Source organism: Odontesthes bonariensis, chromosome 5, assembly GCF_027942865.1.
Source record: "Odontesthes bonariensis isolate fOdoBon6 chromosome 5, fOdoBon6.hap1, whole genome shotgun sequence".
Classification (NCBI taxonomy): Eukaryota; Metazoa; Chordata; class Actinopteri; order Atheriniformes; family Atherinopsidae; genus Odontesthes; species Odontesthes bonariensis.
Genome location: NC_134510.1, coordinates 26,916,933 through 26,936,020, shown reverse-complemented (window position 1 = coordinate 26,936,020; position 19,088 = coordinate 26,916,933). Strand labels below are relative to the sequence as shown.

The window sequence follows — 19,088 nt, the reverse complement described above, 5'->3', positions numbered from 1 at the left end:
AGCGCAGGCTTCCGTAGAGATCATAGGGGAAGAATGGCCGTCTGGATGTGGCTCCGCTGTGTTGTAGGGCCTCATCTGCAGCGAATTCACCGTTCACCGGACCAGTCTCGACCCGAGGGCAGGTCGGGCAGGAGGGTAGGGATGTGTAGTTGATTTCAAAGAACCACCGAATGCCAAAGCTGGGCGAAATTTCATGTAATTGATGTGTTAGTTGTCTGTTATTGAAGCTCTGCTGCTGTCACTGCACTGCATAGCCCGAAATTAGTCAGTGGTTGAATGAAATGACAGGCAGGCATACAACGACACGCTTGGCTGTGTCTTTTCGTGTTTTCTATCTCGTCGCTACAACAACAAGTCTTAACTGTTTGTCAGTCTAACTGTTGGTACTATGGCTTGTTGTTTTTTCATTTTTTAAAACCGGTTCTGCGTAATGTTGCTAACAGTTGAGATAAAACTTTGAAGAAGCAAAACGAATGGAAACGAACAGAAACGAATAATGACTATAAACCCTTTCAAGTGAAACCCAGCTGCTGAGAATCTGTGTTTCGTCAGAACACGATCTGTTTGTGTATGACCCAATCTTTTTAGATGACGGTGCTATCAGCTAAGCTAATGTTAGCTAAACTTGTTCAGATAAACACGTTAGCCGCAGTGCTCTTCATGTGAACAATATTTCTCCATTTGTGCCGCCAGGGATGGAACTACCAACCCAGGAGTCTGGAAAAGCACACTGGCAGCATTCTTGGTTGGGTCAGTATTGCATTTTGTGTTATCATGTTCAAAGAAGCAGGGGACTTATTTGATTAAAGTGTCTATTTTCTCCCCCCAGGCTTCGACACTGTGGTCCTTGTCTTACTACAGCTCCCCTCTTCTCCTCTGCTATCTTTACAGGAAAGGTAGGCTGTGTGCTGTACATTTGGTGTGCAAAAACAGTGGCAGGCCCATCTCAGCACCACTTTAAACTGACGCAAAGCTGAAACTGTCAGGAATATCAGTCAGTTCACAGCTAGAAAACTGCACCTGAAAATAAATGAGCAAGATGACTGTAAAGAAAAAAAAAAGTCTATACTTTGAGAATTTCCTCATTTTCTGTATTATACCACTTAGTATACCACTTAGTTCATGTTGGTGTAGAGTCTCTGTCATCCAGGCCAAGGTAGTCATAAGAGCTTGAATAAGGGCAACTGGGACCAAGAAAAGAAGTCCAGTTGCTCTTATATAAGCTCTTTAACAGAGGAAAACAGTCATATATTTGTCTCTATTTGTCTTCTCTTTAACAAGCTTTATGAAATTTGACTTGATAGGTTCTTCAAAATGTTGCTGGTAAACGAATGGTGTCGAGAGTTTACCTCGACTTTGGGAAAAGAATTGAAGTAATAATGAATTTGAAGCCTCGTTTATCTCAAATAGTCATTTTAGTTTATGTTCAGAACAGGGAGATGTGTTTTTTTTATAAAAGGAGCCAGTCATGGGGCTCAGTGATTAAATGTCAATCATATAATGTCTTAGTTATGTTATATCTTCACAAAATTCCATGCTAAGTCTGAGAGAGGTGTGATAAATAATTTTGTTTGATGAAATACTTTTTAGCTGCTTGATTATTATGTGTGATTTTGTGTTAGCATTATTTGTACATAACAAGGTTATATTAAAGGATAACTGCGGTATTTTCAACATTAAGCCTCTTTTATGAGTCGTCTGCAATGTTTTAGAACCCCCCTCACCGCTTTTTTGATGTTTACTGCTGTTTTTGCCTAATTTTGATTCTTCTCAACCTGCTTCAGAATGGCAAGTCATGTGCATGTCCAAAAAGGTCCGTAAAAGCACCATAAACGTCCGTTTTCAAAATCATCAACTCACTGGAGTGGTTACGGGTGTGCACTGGTAATCCATATCAAATTTCGTTGCGAAAAGTTGCTTCTGACGTGTTTTATTTGGCAGCTCGTTCATGCTCGCACTATTTTCTTAGCGGTGGCGGAGTAATATCAACAAACATCCAGTACAAAATGTCAAATAAAACACGACAGAAGCAACTTTTCACAACGAAATTTGATATGGATTACCAGTGCACACCAGTAACCACTCCAGTGAGTTGATGATTTTGAAAACGGATGTTTATGGTGCTGTTACGGACCTTTTGGGACATGCACATGACTTGCCATTCTGAAGCAGGTTGAGAAGAATCAAAATTAGGCAAATACCGGAGACAGCAGTAAACATCAAAAAAGCGGTGAGGGGGGGTTCTAAAACATTGCAGACGACTCATAAAAGAGGCTTAATGTTGAAAATACCGCAGTTCTCCTTTAATGCCCTGTTCTATACCCCCCTCCACTTTGTTAGAGGAGCAAATGGCTACAACACTCTCAGGACATGTTTCTCCTCTTGGTCTAGTACCTTTTTACTCCTAAATCATGACCTTAGTGTGTTTTATTGGGAGTTTTGAAAGAGAAACGTGAAAATGTCTTTATTTCCTGGGTGACAATTTTAATCGAATGGAGTTGTGCTTGTAAATTGCTGTTCTCCTACAAGTGGAATTAATATGAACTTAATCAGCTGATTCATCCAATAAGACTGCATCAGTAGAAATTAATTGCTTGAGGTTGTGTGTGACTCTTTAATGTATGATTGAGCTTCTGAAATTGATTTCTGCACATGGTTGCACGCTAGCAGCCAGAATGTGAATCTGTTTATTGGTTATTCGCCTGTTATTTAGCCTCGTCTGTGTCTGTGTCTGTTATTCTGAGTTGTTTTTTTTTTGTTTGTTTGTTTTCAGGCTATATTTGCAGCAGTAAGTTAGTTCCAGTGAGTCAGTATGTGGGAACCGTGATTGTTTGTCTTCTTGGAGTGGCCTGTCTGAGAGGTGAGACTACTGATTTTAACCTACAGCAAGGCAATAACAAACTCAGTTCGTTCATCTCTAGATATCACAGCAAATACTGAGCATGCTGCACACCAATAAGATTTCATAACCATTCAGACTTTTAAGCTGGGTCTATATCCACAAAGCATACTAAACACTCCCTTGAGGCTTTGCAGCAAGATATATTTTAGTGTTTTTTTTTTTTTTTCTTTGCCTTACATGGACCCTACTTATCTGTCTCTCTTGGCATTCCTCCCGCCTTATTTCCCCTCTCTGTTTTCCCCCCAAGGGTGGGGAAGATGGAAGAACTCCGAATATATGCAGTTTATCTCAATTCTTGAGGAAACTAAGAAGAATCACATGCCAGCAAACAAGGTGAGATCATTGAGGCTTGGGGCAAGTGCTCAGCATCTGTGGTTACACTATAATGCTTAAGAAATCATCTGGAAAAGTAATTATTTTCATTAAATGTTTTTTTTATGCTTTCCTTTTAGAAAAAACTGAGGGGCTATGACTTTGATTTTTCACATTGGCCTGCGGATTTTAATTGGATGGAAGTCAGCAGTCCGTAGGTTTTTGCTCTTATTCCTCATTTCTGCTTTAAATAACCATTCATTCACTGCTGTTCTACTCCTGTCACTTCTTTATGTTTACAAGGTAGTTTGAAGTACGCAGAATAAACGCATCAACTGCTCACTTTGTTTCACTGTTTGTCTGTGACATAGGAAACTGTCCAAGGCGGGCGTTTCATTGCTGAAGCCAGAGCCCAAACTGAGAGGAGCTGCAGACAGTGTGCTCAACTCTGTGCGCACGTTACCATGCCACATCATCGGGTAAATATAAAACTGCACGAGTGCAAGCTGCTGCTTTTTTCAATGGTGTCACAGTAATGAGATGCAAAAAGTCTCCTTCAAAGTACACTTCCAAACATTCCTTTTTTTAAATAAAGTGTTATTATTAGTGTCATCCCCCTACAGTTCTGACCACCTCGTCCTTTTCTTCCTCTCTGCAGTTTTCTTATTGCCCACTCCTTTGGGAGGAGGATGCTGTATCCCGGCTCTGTGGGTTTGCTGCAGAAAGCCATGAGACCCATGCTGCAGCAAGGCCAGGCTAAGTTGATAGAAGAGGTACAACAGCAAACATTGTTGCTCAATTCTGCTTTTAAAATACTAAGCATGCATCGTGCCGAGTCACTTTTTCTTTTTCTCCACTCTGTCACAGTTTGACGGCCAAAGGAACAAGCTGGTTGCCTGCGACAGTAATGAGATCGACACAATGTTTGTGGATCGAAGGAGAGATGGCAGCCAGAATGGAAAGACTCTGGTAAATGACTGCAGTGATTTGTTGTTTTTATGCCCTGGGCTTGTTCCAGGGCCCAACAAAACTTCTGTCGCATTACAGATGGTTCTTGAATTGTGCCACAGGTCATCTGCTGTGAGGGGAATGCAGGATTTTATGAGGTGGGCTGCATGAACACTCCACTGGAGGGTGAGGAATGCTTTGACATGCTACAACAGTCCAAATATTTTACAGTGGCATATAGAAGCACTGAATTCTTTTTAATCTAAAAATTGTTATATTTCAGCTATAGTTGTTGTTGTTAATGTTGTGCTGTAGGTGGCTACTCTGTACTGGGCTGGAACCACCCTGGCTTTGGAGGCAGCACGGTAAGCAGTGTTGTAATATCCAGTGCCATAGTTGAAGCACACCCAGCCTGAGTTGCTTTTATGTATTTCACACAGACCATTGGAAAAAAACAGTATGTGGAAATTCTGGTTTCACTTGGGTACTATTGCACAAGCGAGCACAGGCACTCTATTGACTGATGATGTCGGGGGGGCGGGGAGGTTGTGCCTTTTTAACTCATTTAATGCTAAAAGTTTTGTAGACTGAAGAGGTGTTAATATTGCATTTCTTATATGCATCTTTCTACCAGGGAGTTCCTTTCCCCCAGAATGAGGCCAATGCCATGGATGTAGTTATTCAGTTTGCAGTACACAAGCTTGGTTTCCAGCTGAACGACATTGTCATATATGCCTGGTCCATAGGAGGATTCACAGGTACATTAAGTACAATTATTTATGATTATTTGTAGGTCTCTTCGCTTCATTCTTCTCACCACCAATTCTCTTTATTAGCCAGTTGGGCAGTGATGTCATACCCAGAGATCCAATCAGTAGTATTGGATGCGTCATTTGATGACCTCCTGCCTTTGGCCCTCAAAGTCATGCCTGACAGCTGGAGTGAGTACCAATCGCAAACTTACATAAACTCTTTCTGCAGATAGTTTTGTTTCAGTCATTTAAGTGTCTTTATTCTTTTCCAGGACCGTTGGTACAACACACAGTGAGGCAATATATGAACCTCAACAACGCAGAGCAGCTGCTCAAGTGAGTGAGTCGATCGGATTAAAGCGACTACGAAACACTAAACATCATGCAAGGCATTACAGAGCGAAACTGAGACTAGATTTTTGTTGGCATTGGTGATCATGCAGTTAACGATCAACACAACTGCTTCTCCTCCTCAGATACCAGGGACCAGTCCTGCTGATCAGAAGGACCAGAGATGAAATCATCACCACAACGTAAGTCCCCACAGCCCATGCTGAAATTTCTCTGCATCGTACATTTGATTTTTATTGGACCGATGCAAACAAATTGGAAAGCTGGAAAATAATTGGGATTGGCACAAAATTCAGCATGACAGAGTAAAGTCTCCGTCATGCTGAATTTTGTAAACGTATATATTTTTCCAATTTAACTAGCCAGACAAGTACATTTTTCTTTTGAAGGGAAGTCATGTCAAATGTGTGGCTCCTCATTAAGTCCACGTATGTTACAGTGGTCCAGAGGACATCATGTCAAACAGAGGGAACAATCTCTTGCTCAGACTGCTTCAGTTCAGGTCAGTCTCCTCATTCTCACAGATCTAGCCTCAGTATTCACTGTGTATAAGTGGTGACCACAGTTTCCTCTTCAGGTATCCCAAAATAATGACAGATGAAGGGATCAGAGTTGTCAGACAATGGCTGGGAGCTTCCAGTCCGTTAGAAGAAGGCAAGTGGATCCATGTCTGCATGCCTTAAAAAAATGTTTGACTTAACTTATAAACCGTTTGTAACGCCAGCAAGCTTTTTGCCTGCAGCATCTGTGTACAGCGGCTATGAAGTGGATGACGACTGGTGTGTGTCTGTGCTGCAGTCCTACCAGGCAGACAGGGATGTTTCGTTTCCATGGAGCGTTGGTAAGCTCTGGTTGCTTTCACATTCACTACAGGCAAATTAGCTGCACCATCAACATGTTTTGCAACATGGTGTGCTGAGGTGGACTGACACGTTTAATGTCACCAGGTGAGGACATGACTCTGGAGGGAAGGCGGCAGCTTGCTCTTTTCTTGGTAAGGAAAGTAATCTATTGTTATCCACACCCCTGATCTCAGTTGTACTCCCATCTGTCTGGTTAATAGGGCAGGCACTTGTCTTTATCTCATCCTCCAAGCTGATTTTTTTTTTTTTTTGTTTTTACACACCCAGACAGTCTCTGATTTCTTTTTCTCCAATAAGCCAGTTTTTTTTTTTTTTGGCTCACCTTCCCCCTTCTATTGAAATCCAACATCATTACCACCAAGGAACACTGTTCCGGTCGCCATAGTAACCGGCTCACCTGTGCTCTCAGGTTGACTGGTGTAATATATTTCACCACGCTCAGCTTATTGAAGTCATTTAACATCAAACAAGAGGAGTGCCATCAATTACAGCTAATGCTCTGCTTTCCTCCCCTGATAATGCCTTCTAAATTAGGCTTTATTCACCTCCCATGTAAACCCTTCAGAGATGGGAGAGATTTGTAAGGCGCTGAGCCAGATAGACTGAACCTAATATAATCAAGCTCTGCACTTTTTGTTCGTTGCCCTCCCACACATCTAATTCTCCATTCCTCCTCCATCCTCGCTGTCTTTTCTCCTCCCTCTCCAAGGCACGGAAGTACATGCGAAACTTTGAATCGACACACTGCACCCCTCTCCCCGCCACTGAGTTCCATTCTCCCTGGAGACTGTAAAAAGAAAGGATGAATGGATGAGGGGAGACGAACAGCAGGATAGTTGATAGCCTGTGGTCAGTGTTCCTGGCATGGTGTGAATGTACAATTGTGATTTTTTTTTTTTTTTCTTTCTTTTGTTGCAGATTTCCCTGACACACAGCCAAAAACTCCCTTTCTTTTAAAGGTTACTGTCAAGTCATTTGGTTCAGTGTTTCTTTTAAAAATTAAAAAAAAAAGGATGCATTTTAAATAAATGCATGAGCCATTATTCACTCCCTCCACTGTTCCTTCTTCGGCTGTATTTGTAAAGCTAATGTAAGCAGACATGCATTTCGACAGTTAAATGAATAAAAGAAAAATCCTAATGTCAGTTTAGAGAAAATTTCCTCTTTAAAAATGCAGCCAAAGTGTTGAAGCTTTTCAGGTTTTCCTTTTTGTGGGTGCGGTATTCTAAAATTATGCTCTTAAGTGTTCCATTAAATGTGCTGAATACAAATTTGAGATGAGGGACTTCATTCTTTGGGTAATCGCATCATACAAGTGTTCGCAAAATTTGAGATATAAAGGGACCTTGATTAATAGATTGACCCAGAACAGCTCCCATTGTCAGTAATAATAGCTTTATTGTTTTCTTTCCATACTACAGTCAAATTGAAAATTAACAAAGACTTGAGAATGAGGGAGTGAATCCTGATTTACATAACACAGAGAGGGAAATTACATCATTTTCCTGAAATTGTCTATGGCTTCTTTCACTTTCTCAAGTTCAGTCTGGCTCTGCCGTAGCTGTGAAGGAAGAAAAAGAAAAGGAAGCTATTATTTGCCAGGAATTCACGTATCTTACAGCTTGAGAAACCCTGCAAGTCAATTTCTTTTTCTCACCTTCTCTGCATCCTGCTCCTGCACCTTCACCGGCACCTTCTCTTTGTAGTCATTCTTCTCCATCTTCTCTCTCAGTTTCTCCATCTGTTTCTCCAAGTCACCTTTCTTTGTCATCAGCTTAGTCACTTCCTTCTCCAAGTCGATCAGACCCTGGGGAGTAGAAGGTGAAGTGAAGAGAAGGACAACAGTAAGAAATTGCAAACTTGTTATTTCAGGTCTGCAAAGAAGAAACTGATAAAAAAAAAAAAAAACTCAGCTAAAATTCAAAGTGTTCCCCGCACACCTGCCCGGATTATCACAAAGATGAAGCTAATTTATGCCTTTTAGGACTCAAAATATAAGAGGCGTGTTCAGCTAATTAAAAACTAAAAAAAAACGTGTAAAAGCTCACCAAATCTGTTGCATAAGAAGCCTAAAAACACACTACATATAACAGAGAGAATGAGGCAGACGACTGGCCCTCACCTTTAGCATAAGGTTGACAGTACATCTGTCAGAAGCGATTGCCACAGCGCAGCCTTCTGGGACAGGCTGGTTGGCTGTCAGAGGGATGACGGCCTGAGAATAAGACAAGGTCTGAATTTGCAGAATGTATTTCTGCACCAGTGACATAGTTGCAGTGTCTATGCACTGAAGGTAGCCTAGAAGAGAAAAAACAATAAATGGCAAACATTAGGGATCAAAATAATTGACGTATTTACAAAAATGCAATAAGGAGCCTGAGCATACTTTTGAAATGTACATATTAGCTACTTTAAATGATGTCCATTTAAAGCAGTAGGTTCACAAGTTCTATACAAAAGAAAAGTGCAGGAATAAAGGAACTTAAAATGGAAGTAATTGTTCTTGAGTGCAGTACTTTACAACCTATATAATCACTTGAAGTGTTTCACACATCTCAAAAAGGTGGTAAGTGAGTAAAACGTTAAAGGTTTGAACATTTTTAAATATAATAATGTTTAAAATCAAATTTCTGCCATCTCACAGTCGGCTCTGGTCTTTGTCAGGTTGTAGTCGGCCCTGAGTGATCGTATCGTCTTGACCACCGTCATAATGAACTCCATGTCACGGTCGATCTGCTCACTGTTCCAGCAGAACTGAAAACGAATCACAGAAAAGCCTTTCGGTCTAGAATTCAACAGAGAGTGCATCTCCGTGACCATTACTTCAATAAATGGGTTTTTTTACAGTTTCTTATCTCACCTCCTGTGTGTCGGGGTAAGATGTGACACAGATGCTAGAGGGATCAGTCTGAGGCTGTCGCCGTGGTAACCTCTGGTAGAGTTCCTCCGTGACAAAGGGCATCGTGGGAGAGAGAAGGCGCAGACCAACCTCCAGACAGGTGTAAAGGGCTTGTCTGCACACTGCGACTCGTCTCCGGCCGGCATCATCTTCCTCTGCTTTACTGAATACCGGTTTCACACTTTCCTGGATAACGAGAGGAGCTTGTTATGGCCCATAAAAGTAATCTGATCTCAGAAGTAAAAAAGAAATGGAAAAATGCAGTGGCCCGAGGCTGCTCCGCTGTCCTAAAGAGTTTCTTTTTTTTACCAGGTAGACATCACAGAGCTCGTAAAGCCAGAAGTTATAGATGGCGGTGGTGATAGCAGGGAAGTCGTAGGCTTTGAAGCCAGCATCACAGAGAGCAACAGCAGCACTCAGCCTGGACAAGATCCACCTGTCTGACACGCTCTCCTCTCCAGACATCTGAGAGGATGGGAGGAATGTAAAGACATGTTAAAAAAAAAAAAAGGTTTAGTTGACATTAGATCTGTAAGAGATGCATCCCAAATGTTGGTGTACACAAGCCTGAGGCCAACACACGGGAAACAAATAACTGTAGTAGAGGTATTTGTTTTTTGTCACCTGGGCTTTCTCTGTTGGTATAAAGTTGTCACCCAGCGTCTTCATGGCAAACTTCACAGCGTTCCACAGTTTGTTGCAGAAGTGACGGTAACCCAGAATGCGGTTGACATCCAGGTTTATATCCCTTCCTGAGAGGCAAAAAAGGTACAGATTAAATGTTTAGGAAGAGTTTAAATAGACTTTATAACGTCGAAGCTTCAACTGGTAAAACTGCAGCAGAGCTTTGTTGCATTTCTTTTACTTATGAAGTCAAGGTTGAGGTGCAGCCACTTACAGGAACAAGTAGGGAAACAAAAAAGACAAATGAGTTCACCTTGGCTGGTGTAGGCGCACAGGGCAAACCGGAGAGCATCTGTTCCACACTCCGGGATGCCATTTGGGTAGTCTGACTTCTGACCCTGCTGTGCCTTTTCTACCTCCAAAGGATCCAGGTTGCTCTCCGTCAGCTGGGCATGAAGACCCTGCAGGATGGAGAGATGGGGAGTAAAAAAAAGGGGCGAACATGTTCAGCAATTTTCTCGCCTTTTTGTTAATTCAAAGAATAAGAATCCTCTTTCAGCTCAACGTTTTTAATTGGCAAGGGAGGAAAAGACCTTTAAAAGGAAAACATTCAAGGTAAAGTTCAGTTTATTCCAAGTCATGCGGTGCCCTCTAGAGGACAGGTCTGCTTCATCTGAATGAAAAATTTCCCAGCAGCTACTTCAGAGATTGATAGACTCAATAAAAGCTTGTTGGAAGAAGAAGTAGGTGCTCGATAAAGCTTATATAAGAATATTGGCCTCGGGGGGACTGAAGAGTGCGTGGTGACCATAACAAAGGCAGCCCAAATAAGAAGAGATGGACGAGGGGATGTGCGAGTGTGTTAGCATCTATCGGAGCTTGCATCGAGGGGTTTTATTGGGCTGTACCTCTAGAGAGATCCCTGTGATGACATCTAGTGGGTCAATGACATTGCCCAGAGACTTGCTCATCTTCCTGCCGTGAGCATCCCGCACCACCGCATGCAAATAAACCTATTCAAAAAAGAAGAAGCATTACTGACGTCACGTAACAGTCATTTGGTATCCTGTTGCCTCATGCTGTGGTATTAGCAACACACCTCTTTGAAGGGCAGCTTGCCAGTCAGTTTGAGGCCCATCATTACCATGCGGGCAACCCAGAAGAACAGGATGTCATGGCCCGTCTCCAGCAAGGTACCGGGGTAAAACACATTCAGGTCCTCCGTCTAAAGGAAGACCATTCCAGAAGGTAATGTATGAACACGCTAAGAAAACAACCCTGTTTCAAAGTCATACTTTATGAGGTTCACTGAAATGGACATAAACCGGTTTAATATATTAATAAAAGTTACAAGTGAACTCGGAACTGAGGTGACTGCATTTCCAGTTTATACGACTGTCTTTATAGCCGTGTTTCTTCTGCAGAAGAGATTCGGCCTCCTCCGTCTTTCATCACAGTATGAAGTCAGTTGACCTCAGCGTCTTACCTCATTAGGCCACCCGAAGATGGAGAAGGGGAAAATGCCGGATGAGAACCAAGTGTCCAGAACATCCTCATCTGAAACGCAGGAGGAAAAAAATGATTTACTATCTACGAATATGTAGGAGAATTAATTAAATTAGGTGAATTTGTGTGTTGGCATAGCCTGAAGTCATCAGAAACTGATACAATAACTGCAGAGCTGAGACTGCTGAGAAAGTCAATCTTACCCTGTCTGAGGGTGACTTTGTCCGCAGACACACTGAAGCGTTTCGCTGCCTTTTCTTTGGCTTCCTCCTCCGATCTCCCACTCACCCAGTAATGGCCGTCCATGTCCTGAAGGAAAAATTCAAATAAAAACAACGAGAGGAAATAAATCAAAAGACCTGAGTAATGGCGATGAAAATGGCTTTTATCTTTCATCTTAAAGCCTCCAGACCTTGACAGAAGAGACAGAAGTCAGCTTACCTCTCCTGGTTTCACTGCAGGATCGTTGACAGTGACGAAGTAAGCAGGAATACGATGACCCCACCACAGCTGCCGAGAGATGCACCAGTCTCTGAAAGAAAGATGAAAGAAGAAAAAATTGAAACAGGACTCAGTACATACCTAATTATTTTAAATTATCTGGTTTTGGGATCTGAAGCTACTCGCAGCCCGTTTGATGACACAGACACAGTCTTAATATTACTTTTTTTATCTATTAAAATGAAGAAAGAAAAAAAATCCAATACTTCTAAATTGAAATTTGCTTCTTAGGCATCTCTGGATTGATTCTCAAAGAAAAACCACCACTTTAAAAGCAACTCGGAGCCAGTTAAAAACTGTTGCAACCTCTCTACTGTGGTATTACTGAGACTTTTGGCCTTTTCCTAATTGCACTTTTTTTCCAAATTAAAGTAAAAAGCAAAAGTGCAATATCAAATGTAACTAAATCTAAAATACTTTGAGACAGTGGCCATAAAAGGCCATCAATGCTTACTAAACATACAAGAAAATGTTTACCTTATGTTGTCCAGCCAGTTGAACCATGTCTTGTGGTGGTGATCGGGGATGATTTTGAGTCTGCCCTCTCTGACTGCGTCTGCAGCCTGTTTCCCCATATCTGTGCAGTTCACATACCACTGCGGCTTCAGCAGCGGCTCCACAATGTCCTTGGAACGACTGACAGAGCAGATACACAGCGGGGCTTAAAAAGTAATCCCAAATCGGATAAATAAATTACCTGTGTTCCAACTGCACACTCAAACGCAACTTTACCTGCAAACTGGGACGACCATGGGGTTGTCTTTGATCTCTATAAACTGGCCTCTGTCCTTGAGCGCCTGAAGCACCGCTTTTCTGGCCTCGAAGCGTTTCATGCCCTGGGGGAGACAGAAAGGATGGTTAAAAGTGGGAAAAAATAGAAAGAAAATAGCAACACAGACTAATAATAACTATGAATAAGCTTGACACTTAAGTGTCACACAGTGGAAATGAGCACACTGCAGGAGGCAGGACGATAATGAGGCACTATACCAAGAATGGAGGGGGCACGTTAATGAGGAGGCCGTTTTCATCCAAGATGTTGATGAAGGCCAGATTGTGTCTCTCGCCAACCTCGTAGTCATTATGATCATGGGCAGGGGTGATTTTGACAGCACCTGAACAGAGAATGGTGCAAAGGGACAGGAGGGGCAGAGAGAAAAGGAAAGGACAACTGTAATGAGGAAACGGGCCCAGCTTATCAACTTGATATGATAAACTATTCTCACCACACGGCAGAATCACAGTCATATCATCTTTCCCTGTGACCAAGCCTACCTGTTCCAAAGCTCATGTCCACAAAGTCGTCGAAGACTACCGGCATCTTCCGGTCACAGAATGGGTGCAGCACCATTTTTCCCTTTAGATGCTGATACCTGGGGTCAGTGGGGTGGACAGCTACAGCAGTGTCTCCCAGCATAGTCTCAATACGAGTTGTGGCCACAATCACCTCTTCGTCTAAAGAAGATTAGATTAGATTAGATTAGATTAGATTCAACTTTACTGTCAAAGAGCAAGTACAGGTACAAGCCAATGAAATGCAGTTGGCATCCAACCAGAAGTGCAAAGGTGTGCTTTTATATATACAGAATAAATAAATATGTACATAATATACACAGAATATATACAGACTAAATATATACACTATATATACTATGTAAATAAGTAACTGAAGATGAATAAATTAAATAATTAAATATATTAAATAATTAAATATAAATAGTGCATAGACAGTGCAAAACAGAGTGAATTGAAAAAGAACAGTGCAAACCAGAACTCGTGCAAACCAAAACCAAAAGTTGTGCAAATGAGGGAACAGAGAGGGAACAAAAAGTTTAAAGAACGCTTATTGAAGTAGCACACAGCGTCTTGGTTGAAATGCTCTGTTCACGTACCCGATCCATCCACCTTGTAGGCAAAAGACACCAAGACCCCAAACTCTACTTTCTCCTTGTAACCAGGCACAGGCAGCAGAGTTCTGCCACTGAGCTCCTTTTTATCCACCTTAAAGACAAACAGAAGAATTAATCAAGAGGGCACACCGCCACCGGAATGGCCAAACAGATCTGTTACAACTCAGTAACTCAGGGTTATGAGTCGAGCTACTTCAGCTCCTTTAGTTTCAGTATGCAAACACAAATGTTTCATATGTAACAAACTCCACAACTCTACCAGTGTGTCAGCCTCCACCATTACTGAAAATGTGATACATTTTCAGTAATATCTGATCAAATAACAATTAACTAAAGTGCCTCACAGTTTTTTATAGTTTGGGGGGCTTCATAGAGGTTGCTACTTATCAGACAAAGCTTTAGAAAAAGCACACAACTTGAATAATGTTGGTTAAAACTAAAACACTTCACAAAGTGTGAAGTCCTAAAATCAGAGGAGTAGACTAAAAGACTGACATATGTTTGGGATTACTTGCTTATAGGAAATGGGTAAGAACACCATGAAGCAGTTACAACCGCAAGAGAGACTTTCAATTCTCAACAGGTTTTAAAAACCTGTTTGACCGATTTGACCGACTTTTAAAACTTAAGGAACACACACGCACGCACGCACGCACACACACCAGAAGATTCATATGTAGTTAATAACTGACAATGTCAGAGTGGTGATTTGGAGCATTTAGCTTCTCACAAAAACTCCCCTGATCTGATCAAAAGTGATTTCACACTACAACAAACATGAAGGCAGACGATAGTTATCAGATCAATGTAAGTCAAAGCTGAAAACACAAATTCACCAGGAGGGTGAGCAGCAGGCGAGTTGTACTTCAGTAATATGCTACTGCTGCAAACTAAAATGATTGGGTTTTGTACACAGGGTGAGGAGAGTGACACCTGTGTGGATTACAAATGTAATCATTTTCATACATTCTTTGGCCTTTCATTAAGATTACATTAGACATTAATATTACATTGAGCTTGCATGACTGTACAAACGCTCGCCCTCACTGGTTTTTGCAGATATCGTATCAATGCTCCTTACACATAATATTATATAAACATTAATCATCCTCAATTTCTAATCGGGAAGACACCATTCCAGTGACTTAAATTAAAACTATGTCGAAACCTTTCACAATACAGGGTAATAAGAGCTAATGAACTAAGCTGATCCGCCCCACCCATGGGTGGGGCAGGTCAGACCACAATTATTCTCAAGCATTCAAGCACAATCCTTAAAAGCAGAGTAAACTTGCTTCTATGTCAGAGATGGCAGAGTTTAGTGTGCAGGACCAGTTGACCAGACGTTTGCTCCTGTAGATCACCCCCTCATCGTGCATTTGGATAAAGGCTTCTTGCACTGCATAGGACAGTTTCTGAAAAGAGAAATTAAACATGAAAAAATTAGACTTTCCCTCACTTTACTCAAACAGATGAGAGTTTAGGGATTTTGGAAGACTTACAGGGTCCATTGTGAAGCACGCTCTGTCCCAGTCCAGAGAGGATCCCAGTTTCTTTAGCTGGTGATAGATGCGGTCTCCCTTCCTAAAAAGGCAAATATTATTCCGGTATGTCTCCAGTGTAAGTCCTTTTAAATGTTGCTTTTACTTCTAGTGCCTTTACTCACTCATTCTTCCATTTCCAGACTTCCTGGATGAAGTTTTCCCTGCCCAGATCGTGACGGCTCAAACCCCTCTCTCTCATTAGCTTCTTCTCCACCACCACCTGGGTGGCGATGCCAGCGTGGTCGCAGCCCGGGTTCCACAGGGTGGTCTCACCTCGCATCCTGTGCCTACACACACAGAAAGGCTCTGCATCAGCTCAAATACTTTCAAACCCAAGTGCTATTTAAATGGACAGACATAAATCTCACAGAAAGTTGGCTTCTGAACAGCCGAACTGTAGTTACCATCTGGTCAGACAGTCCTGAATGGCGTTGGTGAGGGCGTGACCCAGGTGAAGTGATCCAGTTACATTAGGAGGAGGGATGCACATCATGAAGATGCCACGAGGGTTCTGCTCACTAATACTCCTCCTCTACAAAAAGTAGAGAGAGATGGGTCACGCAGGCTCAGATTATAAATAAAAAAAATGTTCTCTGCCGTATTAATATCTTCTGAGGAGAAGGCCTCTTACACCATGCTCAGGCTTAAAAAATCCCTGCCTCTCCCACCATGGATACCAAGCAGCCTCCACGTACTGCGGACTGTAAGAGTCAGGGAGCGGACTGACGACATCTGACACCAGAGGAGAAAGAAAGAGAGACTTGAGTCATGCGTTTGAAGATGTATCATGTAAAAAAGTGTTCATATTAAAAAGGGAGGGGAGACACTGATGCTGCAAAACTTAGAACAACAAAAGAAACCCTGACAATTATTCAAACATATTTTGTAGGAGACAGAGATGGGCTTTGAATCTCAGCAAATAACATTTCTGAAAAAAATATTAGACTTGAAACCAAATTAAAGCGATACAATGTAACTTCTCAAAAAGCCCACTATGGAGCTCCCCCTACAGGCTTGGAGGTAATGTACGGTTACACTGTCGTAAATACAACACCCTTTCGCTTTCACGTTTCACGTTTGTTGACGAACCGACGAGGAGTCAGAAGGTGCAAGCTATGTCGACCGAGAAGGTAAGAGTAATCAAATGTACCTGGGAGCGTGAGAGGGGTCTATTTGTTTTTGCGGTAGGTGTGCCAGAAAGCAAGTCAAAGTACTTCTGCTCAGCTCCCGGGCCGGTCCAGCAAAGTTACATAGCGCAGTTTTTCCAACTCAGACCCCCGAAGGGCATAGGAGACAGGCCAATCGTAATATTTAAACTCATTCTAGCCGCACAATTTTTTTCAAGCTGTTATTTTAAGGTAGAAATGTTACATAGTATTGCTTTAAAGTATTAAAGTATTTTGTGTCCATTCTGTGTGAACTGAGGATAGCAGTAGTTAATGAAACTACGTTTTTTTGGTTTTTTTAGCTTCTACCTAAAAATAGATACTCTCACAGCATGAAAGAAGACATAATTGATACAGTGTATGAGGATGGTCGGGCACATAAATCCAGCAGAGTAAAAGAAGCAGACACTGTTTAAACTGCAGCTCACTGAAGGCATTTGTTGGATTACAGGAACCATTCCGTAGCTCTTATTGACTATTTAACTACTTTTTTTTAGTGTCCACACTGGATGAACAGCTGGCGATTGTCATTAATAAAACGTATCCCAACATCAGTGGAACCTTCTGTGAAAGTGAACGTGGAGGAAATATAACAAGAGTTTGACTTTTATACCAACTACCATGCTAGTTCTCAGAGAACCTCTTCATTTGGTAACATCTGGGAGTTCCCAGGCCTGTCTGGTAGAAAAGTCAAAGAGAATCCTCACCTTTTTTTTCTCCAGCAGGGGTAGAGACATTGTATCGAATCACACCCAGCTCCTTCTTCTCAGGTTTGGCTTTTTTCTGGGTAAGAAAAAGCAGAGCAGTAAGCAAACGACAGTAAGAAAATGATGCATCTTTTTTGTGATTTTCTGACTATCTATGAATTTTAAAATTACACAATCTCTCTGAAGGATTTCTTTTTGAAGAATTGAGTATATCTATACCTCTGTTGGTGGTTGTGTCTTTTTCTTTGCCTCCATTTCCTTCTTCTGTTGGAACTTTTCCAGCTTCTCTTTCTTCTTTGCTTCCTTTTTCAGCTGTGCCTCTGTCTTTGGTGGACCTGAAAGAGGGAAAGAAAGTAAGTACTGTGCGATATAGAACGATACATACACACAGATGCTTATGTGGGATTTGCTTACCATTTTCAGCAGCACTGGCAGCTGGACTGGCATCGGCAGCTTTAACGTTTGCAGCAGCATTTGTCTTTGGTGTGACTGGCACCGCATTCTGACACAGAGAAATCTCCCCCAAAACCTTCAGGAACTGCGGCTGGTTAACGCAGGTTGTGAACCATCTGGTAACATTGGTCACTTCCTTCCTGTCCGATGGCTCTAAAGCCTATAAACAAAAAAAGACCAAACATATCAGACCTGCTTGCAAGTCTACTTCGAAGAGGAGAACCGTTGAAGATAAAGTGTTGCACAGCACACATACATATTTGAAGGGAAGAAGAACAGCTGTAGCTACAGCCAAATCAGCCAAGGTGATGCTCTCTCCCACTAAGAAAGTTCTTGTTGACAGGGCCTGATCAAGAACTTTTAGAACGCGCATCAGCTCTGCTCGGGAACTCTGTTGGAGCTGAAAACACATTTGTCAGCAAAGAAGCCTTCACAGGAAAAAAAAATAATTAAAAAGGTGTTCAAGTTACTAAAAAGGTATCTGGATACCTTTTTATCGACTCCCATGATCCCCAACAAAGGGAAGACAACAGCACAGGACACTGGGGTCAGCTCATTATCTGCAAAGCTGAGCCACTGCCACACCTGGCTCTGCTGCTGTGTACCTACTCCAGCCTTCTGCCCCTGAAAGGCCAAGTACCAAGCCACAGCACTCGCCCCACTCAGGACAGAGTCACCATCCCCGGCACCCAGAACCAGGGTTGGTCTAGATCGAGCATTCAGGGACACAGGCGGGTCTTCTGTGATGATCTGAGGGCGTGAAGATGGACAAAACTCTGCAGCTATGATAGCCAGGAGACTCCTGAAGTCATCAGGATGAGGGGACACATAGAGAGTGGCCATCTCTGAAGGAGACATGGGACAGGTGTATATTGTGAGCTAGTTTAAGGACATTTTTACGCTCTGTCTAGATCATTGGAGAGTTTCACACAGATTGCAATCAACATGTGGGACTGACAGGGAAGTGGGTGTTTTAGTTGGTTAACCCAGTTAAGCAGCACAACTCCAGTCTTTCTGGGATATATGGTGAAGTTAAGTCGGTAGTGTTGTGTAGCAAAACAAATGAAAACATGTGTTCAAAAAGCCTAATAAAACATTACACAGGTCAACATTTGATTGTTTTTTTAGCTGGTTAGTTCTGTGTGCATCTCTTCTACAGAGCTGATCTTTACCACCTGTCAGCTGGAAGTAAGTCCAGTAAGGAAGGATAGTTAGCTTTAGCTCATCAGTCAAACTAAAGCTGCAGTTATTGTTCTTTTACGGTAAGCTTTACCGACACTTTACACTCGTTCTTCGTTTAGCCTTTGAGGAGACTGTGGCTCTTTCACAAACTATGTTTGTAGTAAGTTAGTTACACGTACCTTTGAATGAAATAGAAAGAGACGTCAGCTTATTTAGCACACACAGAGCCACATGAGTACCTATGTCTCTGCGCATGCGCAGTCTGATGCAATGAAGTGACGTATTCCGGGTTCAATCCGCCATTTCCGCCAGAAAGAGATTCATTTTTTAAAATGTAAAAGTTCTGTAATATTATTATTATTATTATTATTATTACGCATAATGATAATAAAGCTGTAGCATAATTTACTCTTCTTATTGACTTTTTAGTTTATTTAATCAAAATAATGTGTGGCTACTAAGAAATTT

The 19,088-nt window shown here is 41.9% G+C and overlaps 2 protein-coding genes across 2 annotated transcripts; one reads left to right on the top strand and one right to left on the bottom strand.

The window, feature by feature from the left end:
• The first annotated feature begins 12 nt into the window (after nt 1-12).
• On the top strand, nt 13-7,399 carry abhd16a (abhydrolase domain containing 16A, phospholipase). The gene is made up of 20 exons (XM_075465873.1): nt 13-135; nt 694-750; nt 830-896; nt 2,774-2,860; nt 3,150-3,235; nt 3,355-3,428; nt 3,586-3,693; nt 3,873-3,987; nt 4,082-4,183; nt 4,285-4,348; nt 4,478-4,527; nt 4,797-4,920; nt 4,999-5,103; nt 5,187-5,250; nt 5,391-5,447; nt 5,705-5,767; nt 5,843-5,919; nt 6,008-6,106; nt 6,213-6,259; nt 6,838-7,399. The coding sequence occupies exons 1-20, from the start codon at nt 34-36 to the stop codon at nt 6,919-6,921; spliced, it is 1,632 nt and encodes a 543-aa protein (XP_075321988.1). The 5' UTR covers nt 13-33; the 3' UTR covers nt 6,922-7,399.
• vars1 (valyl-tRNA synthetase 1) lies at nt 6,837-18,878 on the bottom strand. The gene is made up of 29 exons (XM_075465872.1): nt 18,800-18,878; nt 17,928-18,283; nt 17,695-17,838; nt 17,400-17,598; nt 17,205-17,320; nt 16,986-17,061; nt 15,744-15,844; nt 15,517-15,644; nt 15,235-15,399; nt 15,071-15,152; nt 14,864-14,983; nt 13,551-13,659; nt 12,934-13,113; nt 12,649-12,773; nt 12,391-12,494; nt 12,136-12,294; nt 11,599-11,689; nt 11,361-11,466; nt 11,138-11,208; nt 10,751-10,876; nt 10,560-10,664; nt 9,965-10,112; nt 9,652-9,779; nt 9,337-9,492; nt 8,989-9,213; nt 8,771-8,882; nt 8,251-8,426; nt 7,786-7,935; nt 6,837-7,689 (listed from the first exon to the last, which is right to left on the bottom strand). Exons 1-29 carry the CDS (start codon nt 18,873-18,875, stop codon nt 7,621-7,623), a joined length of 3,903 nt encoding a protein of 1,300 aa, XP_075321987.1. The 5' UTR covers nt 18,876-18,878; the 3' UTR covers nt 6,837-7,620.
• Nucleotides 18,879-19,088: the final 210 nt, after the last annotated feature.

Bases quoted from the DNA above. Each gene is read 5' to 3' on its own strand.
- abhd16a (XM_075465873.1), top strand. From the start codon at position 34: ATGGCCGTCTGGATGTGGCTCCGCTGTGTTGTAGGGCCTCATCTGCAG. The intron at 3,694-3,872 runs GTAAATATAAAA...TCCTCTCTGCAG, and splicing joins TTACCATGCCACATCATCGG to TTTTCTTATTGCCCACTCCT. The intron at 4,349-4,477 runs GTGAGGAATGCT...GTTGTGCTGTAG, and splicing joins CATGAACACTCCACTGGAGG to GTGGCTACTCTGTACTGGGC.
- vars1 (XM_075465872.1), bottom strand. From the start codon at position 18,875: ATGCGCAGAGACATAGGTACTCATGTGGCTCTGTGTGTGCTAAATAAG. The intron at 11,690-12,135 runs GTAAACATTTTC...TCTTTCTTTCAG, and splicing joins AACTGGCTGGACAACATAAG to AGACTGGTGCATCTCTCGGC. The intron at 9,780-9,964 runs GTGAACTCATTT...TTTGCCTCTCAG, and splicing joins GTGCGCCTACACCAGCCAAG to GAAGGGATATAAACCTGGAT.